General features: G+C 36.2%; 1 protein-coding gene across 3 annotated transcripts in view; it reads left to right on the top strand.

Moving 5' to 3' along the window:
• Positions 1–9,363, top strand: part of LOC141428923 (homeobox protein unc-4-like) — a 59,354-nt gene that overhangs the window by 31,006 nt on the left and 18,985 nt on the right. For all 3 annotated transcript variants that reach the window (XM_074088988.1, XM_074088987.1, XM_074088986.1), the window contains exon 2: positions 6,106–6,278. In XM_074088988.1, coding sequence (XP_073945089.1) covers positions 6,106–6,278 — 173 coding nt within the window. The remainder of the gene's footprint in view (positions 1–6,105; positions 6,279–9,363) is intronic.

Genomic DNA, 9,363 nt, shown 5'->3' with positions numbered 1-9,363 from the left:
CCACAATCCCGGTTGAAATTCGGCCGTTTTGACTAATGCTCCTTAGCTATCATAAACTTCCGCGAAAATGAAAAATTTCTCTCTGCAAGTAAGATACTTATCAAATCTGTTAAAAATTAATCCGAGATTCATTATGCTCGCCACTCAGACCCCTGTCGTCTGAACATTACCTCATACTAATTATGTGCCCGATACCCTTGGAAACGTTTCGTAGTCTCTCCATTAGTCTTGCCCCAGGCCGGGAATCATATATTACCCCGGTGGGTCACTCAGGGCTCCTTATCCTTCGGCGAAAACAACTGTCTGAGCTGCTTTTAGGACGGATCGACTTAGCTATATCTTCGGCGTAACAAGTGTCCGATTTTATCCGTACCCTTTTATAAACGGTAAAAACACCGGAACCCTCTCAGACTATAACAGCCCGTCTTTGAAATTTGTACTTTAGCAAATGGTAAAAATGCCTCAGTCTATGATACTTCTTCCTTTCAGTGTTCGTCTTTCGTGCCTCAGAGCACGATACACAAATTTATAAAGAAATATGTAAGTTAATTTATACACCGTAAAAAGTAGAGAAGGCGAAGCAAAATAATACGCAAACGGAACCGCAATTTTATGTAGGTACCTAATATGCACAATAAATAATTGTTTGATTTATTGATTCTTTTTAAGAAAAAAAGCTAATAACAGCAGCAGCAGCAGTTCTAAATATAATTTAATTTTTTTTTTCGTTTTTAAGTTTTAAAATTGGGACTTGGGAATAATAACCAACCGACCGCAATCAAGCGTCAACAAGATTTCACAATTGGTCAGCAGATAAAAAATGTCTATATGGAGCTTATCAGAATAGACATAGGTACACACATAGATTAGCAATGAGGGTCGTTGTAACAGGTAGGTAGACGCTAGTAACGTGGGGATCCTTTGGCAACTTCAACATTTGTATCACGTTTGTGACTGATTTTAATCGCACGCAAGCAAGACCGTAACGGTCAAACGGACCTCTCAATAGTACCGCCATCTAACGATATTTCGTCTGTCAAGAAACACTGAAAAACTAAAGATTTGCTAAGGGTATGCGCGCACGAGCAACTTTTGTCTCCGCGACTATTTTGTCTCGCACGTAGTCGCGTCGCTACGTGTGCGCACTTCCATACTAACCCATAGACTTGATGTAAGAGACAAAATAGTCGCGGAGACAAAAGTTGCTCGCATACCCTAACAGTAACAAAAAAAAATGTTGCTTGTAACATAACTTGAGTGACTACAAAACTAAGGCCTACTAGTAGCTAAAAGTTAGGTGATGTCTTACAAAATCAGTTTTGAAATATTAGCATAATTTGGTTGTCCATTTTGGCTAAACGTTAAGTAGCCAAACTAGTTCAGCTATCCTTTTTTTTTCAATGAACCCACATTATAATAGTCCACTCATACTAGAACTATCTGAGTTTTTAAAAACACCCATTTTTTTAAACGCCGAATAATCATTCGGCCAAACGTGGCATTTGGCCAAACACTATTTCTAGAAATAAAGAAATTATTGCCAGTAGGTAGTCATTACGACTGCTGGTTTGACATTTTATTGCTCCATTCATCGGCATTTTTGGTTTCCCGAGAATCGGCAGAACCTTAAAGTGTCCGAAAATGATAAGTTACCATTACTTACGATTAACACTTTATTGCCCTCTGTACTTTAAGCCATTGAAAAGAGACTGAGTCAAATTAAACCTTCCGAAAGGTTTTTGTTTCAGTTTTTTGGTTGTCCACTCAGCAATGCCATTGGGCGGACACTCTTATATCACAAGCTAAGTCTTTCTGCGGAAAATGATTTGGGATTTACCGTTATGCTTTCCTGAGATCGATACCCTTTTATTGACAGACAGAGAGGCTATGAAATGATACTACATAAGTATTCCTTTTTTTCTTTTGAAGTAAGTATAAATAAATAAACAAATATTACGGGACAATTTACACCAATTGGCTTATGTAGCCTCAAGTAATAGTAGAGTAAGCAAAGCATGTTTTGTGGGGGATTATCTTCCAAAGGCAACGGGTTACATTCATAACACATACTTAAATTATTGAAGACCCTAGACTCGAGAACAAATATTCTTATTTCTCATACAAATATCGGACCCCAACGAACCTGCAGGGCTACTACGAAACTCAAAACTCGAAGTTCGTGTCGTGCGGTCCCTCTGACACTTATACTATTTAAAACTAGAGCGAGAGGGACGGTACGATACGAACTTCGAGTTTCGAGTTTCGTAGTAGCCCTACTGGGACCTCAAGTCGGTCGTCTATAGTAAGTATGGAATTGTAAAAAGAATCATGAGTTGCCACTTTGTCATTCTTTCACTATTATATGTCTTATAGGTTTCACATTTCGATGCTAGGTTGTTCCGATATACCTGTCTAAATAAAAAAAATATGAGAAGCTTTTTCTCTGCACACAAGTACAAAGTTGTACGTTCGTTTGTTGTATTTTTGTTCCTACATATGTCTATGAAAAAGTCTATAGGTACTATATATATATATATATAGAACATACGAACGTACAACTTTGTACTTGTGTGGAGAGAAAGCTTCTCATATTTTTTATATATACCTATATATAATTAGGTTCATTATATTACAAAGCACCTACGTTGATAATGTTTATTCAATAACAGCAATAAAGTGATGTTATTAGTGCACTTGCTCGTTCCTCTGATATTGAATTAGTTCATTCCTATAATTGAGCGGTATCAACAAATTTATGAGAGGTTCAATTAACTGTATTGTAGACTGTATTAAAAGATAAATTGATTTATTATTATAAACTGCTAGTCTGATATTTTAATAATATGTCGCTTGTCATACAGCATAATTGTTTTGATGTATGTGGAAAAAAATGTAATAGGTAAACTTAAAATTCAAATTTCATAAAAAAATGTTTATAGTTGCTACAAATCCCATTAATACTATAAAGGCGAAAGTTTGTATATCAATTTGTTTGTTTGTTACTTCTTGACGTTTAAACCGCTGAAACGATTTAGATGAAATTCGGTATACATATACTTTGAGTCCCGGGGAAGGACACAGGATAGATTTTATTAAATCCACGAAAATGTATAGGGTTGACTGATATGTCACAAGGCTGAAGATAGATATGTCGATCTTCCAGTAGATTACAGTACCTACAGTCAGCAACAAAGATATGAAAACAGCTAAAGTGCAAAAAATATGTATACACGACCTTAATGTTTATCAATAAAGTTTTGTGTACATATTTTTGGTGCTTCAAACGTATGAATATTTTTGTTGCTGACTGTACAGTAGGTAGAATTGAAAGTATAATACAAAATATTATCTGTTTTCTGCAATATTCAAATCTTACACTGGCATCAATAGAATTGCAATAAATAACTCCCAAGAAAGATTTATTGAAATTATATTCCGGTGACTCAATTCAATAGATATCAATATCCAGATTGCCTATGAAAAAGCAATCAGGCAATAGACAAATAAAGATACTATCAGAGTTCATAAATAATGTGTAATTCGCTACGTTCGGTCGTATCTGTCCCCTTGCTATCTTTAATAGAAATATGAATTGCGAAGCACTATTATTGAATAGATAAAAGAAATTCTGATAAAATAGCAACATGTGCAACCACGAATTTATTTCTTAGTGCAAGGGGCCACGATTATTTTAATTGAAACATAAGTAAACATAGTAGTCCACTACTCCACGTAGTCCACACTACTAACAAAACAAAAGTAAAATTAGAGAACAGAAATTTTACAAAAAAAAATGCGAAAGGAAATTTTTCGAAACAAACGTTGGTTTTTGAAAGTTGACTTCAATAAAAATCACCAAAAAAATTTTGGGTTTTAAGACAAACGATTAAGTTTTGTTAAAACTATCGATAACTATTCGTAGATGCTTTATGGGTGATGGAACTATTCAAATATAAGCTAAGTTATCGAAGTTCTTTAGAAGACTTTAATACCGGTCAGTTTTTATGCTAATCTCGTAAAGTAGATAACTAAAGTTTGAAATCAGAAATTACTTTCCAATCAACTTTTCCCTATCGACAACCATTTGTTTATAATCAAGTCATTCCCTTAGATTAGTTGTAAATTAAAATGTTTAATATTATAACTTTTGTGAACATGTTTGTATGAGAAGTGCACAACTAAAACACTAGAATAAAATTTGATATCAATTTCAATGCATAAGTTTTTGTTACTAATGTATATTTCGATCGAGAAAACAAATGAAACAAATATGATGAAGTTTAACCTGTTATGTCCCAAAGACTTAAAAAACTATTTTTAACCCCCGACGCAAAAAGAGGGGTGTTATAAGTTTGACCGCTATGTGTGTCTGTTTGTCTGTGTGTGTGTCTGTCTGTCTGTGGCACCGTAGCTCTGAAACGGGTGAACAGATTTGAATGCGGTTTTTTTAGTTTAAATCAGGTTTTCTAGCGATGGTTCTTAGACATGTTTTATCAAAATCGGTTTAGCCGTTTTTGAGATATTGAACGTTGAAGTGACAAAGTCGGGGGTTTTCCAACTTATTGTTGGTTAGGTTATAAGTTGAGGTTGTTATTTGAGTTGTATTTAATGAGGGCCCTATTTTTTACGCAGTGCGACATTTTTGACGCCATTGCTTGAGTGTAGCGATAGGTTTTGAAGGACATGTTTTTTTCTTTGTTAAGGATCCTATCACAAAAGAAAACAATGCCAAGAGCCTACACACTCAATGCAGAGGTTGCGTAAGGCACCCTTTTGTGCACTAACCGATTTATTTTCAAAAATCCGACAACGGTGTTCTTAAACAATGTGAAATGATTTAAATACAACCGTCAAACCGCCGACAAACCAAAACAAAGCCTAATAATTAACTTCACGAATTTATTAACCGCGTTATACCCTCAAATAGATACTTAGTAACCCCCCTCCCCCTCCGACATAAAAACATTGAGCAGACTAAATTAAACCGCGCCAAAACTGTTGTCGGCGGGCCCAAGGCGGCCGTTTGTTTTAATACAATATCCTTACTCATCTCCCTCATTCCCCTCATTAGGTGTATAGCGCTATCTCGTTTACTCTAAAGTAATTTGGGACTTAAGGCGACAGCGCGTAACGTAAACGTATCGGGTTGACTGGGGTAGCGTGAACGAGTACGTTTTAAAATTGGGATACGGTTCTAATCGCTTTAATCACTCATTTTGATAAGTTTATGCTTTGTTTAAAAAACTTTATGTTCTTCTTTTGAAGAAATAAAAGAGTATTTTTAACAAATTTTACTAAATGTTTGATATAGTATAAAGTATAGTCCTGTAAAACAAGGAGATAACGATACACAGAAGCGCGCTCTTAATCACTTCTAATTTATTTAGTCGCTTTGAGGGCACACCGAGTAATTTATAGCTATTCCTTTCCACCCCAGGTGCCGGCCGGCGTATACCCGTCTCTCTCCAGAGACCATTTTTAATTAAAATCATCGGGAGAGCGGGAGAATTAGAAATTATATTCTATTTTCAAAAACTTGCTCTGCCGGTTGGTAGATTATCTCCTTTTTATGAGCCCCCGGTCGCGGCTTTGTTTTAACAGCCCAGGAATTGTCCAAATTGACTTTGTTGGAGCTGCCAGTTTGTCTTATGGTAATTTGGCTCATTTTAACACTGAGATTTGATGAACAGATTTTTTCGTCTTTTAACCGTATGTTTTCATTGTTTGTAACCATACAATTTAAATTATATTAAACTTCAATCAAATTATATTTCTTCGTATTTGCTTGTTACTTAAGAGTCTTCTTCTAGCTAAAGCTAAGTTGCATGTTCGAGATTAACCAGTTAGGAGGTCTTGGTACATCACTGTCGTACCAAGTAGGTAGTAATTAATAGTAGCCTTAATGTGGTTTAAATTATCTTACAGCATTTTTAACATCATTACATATTCGATACACAGAAAAACAAACACATTTTGAAGGAAAAATAATAAAAAAAAAATTAAACGGTATAAATTGGGCCACGAGCATAATAAGCTGCAACGCTGTTTTTCACTAGGACCCATATCATTCATGGAATTATTATTTAAAGCACACTTTCTCTGCAGGTGGTATAGGCGACGACGACGGAGACAGCGGCAAGCGACGACGCTCACGTACCAACTTCAACTCCTGGCAGCTGGAAGAGCTGGAGCGCGCCTTCCTCGCCTCCCACTACCCTGACGTGTTCATGCGGGAAGCGCTGGCCATGAGACTGGACCTTAAAGAAAGCAGGGTGGCTGTGAGTACTCTTATCCATTATAAATTTCCTACAACTTCTGTAAGAGCTGGAGCGCGTCTTCTGCGCCTCCCACTACCCTGACGTGTTCATGCGAGAAGCGCTGGCCATAAGACTGCACCTTAAAGAAAGCAGGGTGGCTGTGAGTACTCTTATCCATTATAAGTTTCCTACAACTTCTGTAAGAGCTGGAGCGTGTCTTCCTCGCCTCCCACTACCCTGACGTGTTCATGCGGGAAGCGCTGGCCATGAGATTGGACCTTAAAGAGAGCAGGGTGGCTGTGAGTACTCTTATCCATTATAAGTTTCCTCCAACTTCTGTAAGAGCTGGAGCGTGTCTTCCTCGCCTCCCACTACCCTGACGTGTCCATGCGGGAAGCGCTGGCCATGAGATTGGACCTTAAAGAGAGCAGGGCGGCTGTTGTTAGTAGTGTTATCCCTTATAAGTTTCCTACAACTTCTGTAAGAGCTGAAGCGTGCCTTCCTCACTTCCCACTACCCTAACGTTTACGCGCGAAGTGCTGGCCATGAGACTGGACCTTAAAGAGAGCAGGGCGGCTGTTGTTAGTAGTGTTATCCATTATAAGTTTCCTACAACTTCTGTAAGAGCTGAAGCGTGCCTTCCTCACTTCCCACTACCCTAAAGTTTACGCGCGAAGTGCTGGCCATGAGACTGACCCTAAAACGGAGAGCAGGGCGGCTGTTGTTAGTAGTGTTATTCATTATAAGTTTCCTACAACTTCTGTAAGAGCTGGAGCGTGCCTTCCTGTTTACGTGCTGGCCATGAGACTGTTACTAGTACCATTATAAGTTTCCTTCTGTAAGAGTTGAGCGTGCCTTCCTCACTACCTTTCGTTTAACTCTGTCCAGAACCAGTGCTCTGCTTTAACTTAGCCTCCTGAGTCTTAGCATACTTTAAAATGTACAAATCAACAGTGAGATGTACTGAATAGAGAAAATGTACTACGTAAAGTACAATATATTCAAAACTGGTAACTCTCGTCTAGGTCTTAAGCACTACATTTGTTAAAGAAACATAGGACTGAGAAGGTAAGCTATAAAAGAACGAACAGAATATAACACTTATTCACAAAACAGTAACTACATTATGTGAATGTGAGGAAATAATTTATCACCTGCATCATCTACATTTATCTTAAGCCCATCTTTCTTCCCTACACTTAACACAAGATTGCAATTCACAAATAATTACAATCAGCGTTCCCTTCATAAAAATTACCAACATTTAAAACATAACATAAAGCTGGGAACATAATGAAGCACAACACAAGTTTACGACTTCATAGCTGTCCGGTAATTAAGACATTAAAGCTAAATATATTTCAGTCTGCCATTAAAGCGGTACAGAACAAAAGGTATGGAACTAATTTGTAGAGGAGTGCGAGGGTATAACTTATGCTTTTAAAACAAAAGAACGATGACTGATAACTCAATATGGTATGAAATTGAAATTGGAATGAGTTTTACGAAATTAATGTGACACTAACGATCACCAAAAATGGCGCTACTGTTCCGAAAAAAAAAGTTTTAGGTAAGAATAAACGATATTATTATCTAGTTAATCTATGTAAGTATACTATTGAATCAGTGTACTGAAGGATTGTTTTATCGATTTTATACGAAAAGCTAGAAACATATCTACAACAGACATTTTCCGGCCAATTCCGCATTTATGCCGCCACTTTAATGTGTTAATGAACTTCATAACATTAGGTTACGCTTGGGGCAAAAACTTTTTATACTTTGTTTTTTTTTACTTTTTATTACTTTTTTTTTCTGTGCATCTATATTTCAGTTTGTATTTTCAATTTAGGTTTTACGGGATGACCGTAAAAGTAAAAATTTGGAATTGAAATAAAAAAAAACAAAAAGATTCCAAAAAACCAATCTTAATTTTATAATTATGTCTAGCACCACTTGTATGTAACTTGTCGACATGACGGTGGGAAGCTCTTATCAAAATATTGCTTTTAAATTACATAGCCACTTACACAAATATGAACCCGGAAAACAATACACTCTTTTATGGGCAGCCGGCAGGTAATAACAAAATGAAGAATAGGTACACTTATTATATAATAATTATAAATTAATATTAATATATATTGTGTAATGTTATATATTAATAATTTTGGTTGATTTTTTATCGAGTTCCTTTTTCAGCTTGTTTTTTTCTGATTTTTGACATGATAATATATCTTCCTAAAATACCTTACCTTTACCTTTACTGCTGACATGTACCTATTTCAGGAATAACATATACATAAGTATATTACTTTTGTCCCAATATTCCTGTGAGATCGGGATGTACAGTCAACTAGAAACATCGATAGGTACGGCCAGAGTATACAAAAAAGTATACCGGGTCGGGTCGAGAACAGTGACTCGGTCGGGTAGGTACACCGACTCACGCCAAAATTTGCTACATAGAAAAACATTTTTAGACTACTCTATTATTATCTTGATCGAAAAACTTAGAATACAGGGTAAAACTAAAGCAAGTGGTTTGCTGCGTCCTAGCCTAACATTTACGTCATAATTTGAGTGTCCGAAAAAATCCTAGTCACTGTTCCCGACATGACCCTACATGACCTTAATGTTAATTAAACTAATAATGTGATCTCTTTGTAGTTGACTGTACCTGAAATCCCAAAATCTCAACCGCTACTTATGAGGAGCGAATAAAGAACCGCAAATGAAGACAACGATTATAACTTTTGAGCTTCCCAATGAGAATTTTATATAATCCTGGAATGTTCTAATTCAACTGACATTCAAATAACAGCCGCTGTTATTTAGGCATTTAAATTTTAAGACTAATAACTACAAAACCACTGAATATGAATCCCATACATACCATAATAATAGTTTGTACTCGCAGGCGACAAGAGCAGTACGTAGTCTTTAAAAAAAACTTATTAAGTCTACGTAATGCTTTTTGTGATGAAGTGTAGGATTTATTTGTATTGCAAAGTTTACATTCGTAATACCTATGACTAATTTTAGACCTTTTAACAAACTGCCTTTCGTAATACCAAGTCTTTTGTCATTTCTTTTAGGTCAAATC

Source organism: Choristoneura fumiferana, chromosome 6 (assembly GCF_025370935.1).
Source record: "Choristoneura fumiferana chromosome 6, NRCan_CFum_1, whole genome shotgun sequence".
In the NCBI taxonomy this organism is placed as follows: Eukaryota; Metazoa; Arthropoda; class Insecta; order Lepidoptera; family Tortricidae; genus Choristoneura; species Choristoneura fumiferana.
The sequence above is the reverse complement of the archived record's forward strand: the minus strand, read 5'-3'. Positions and strand labels throughout refer to the sequence as shown.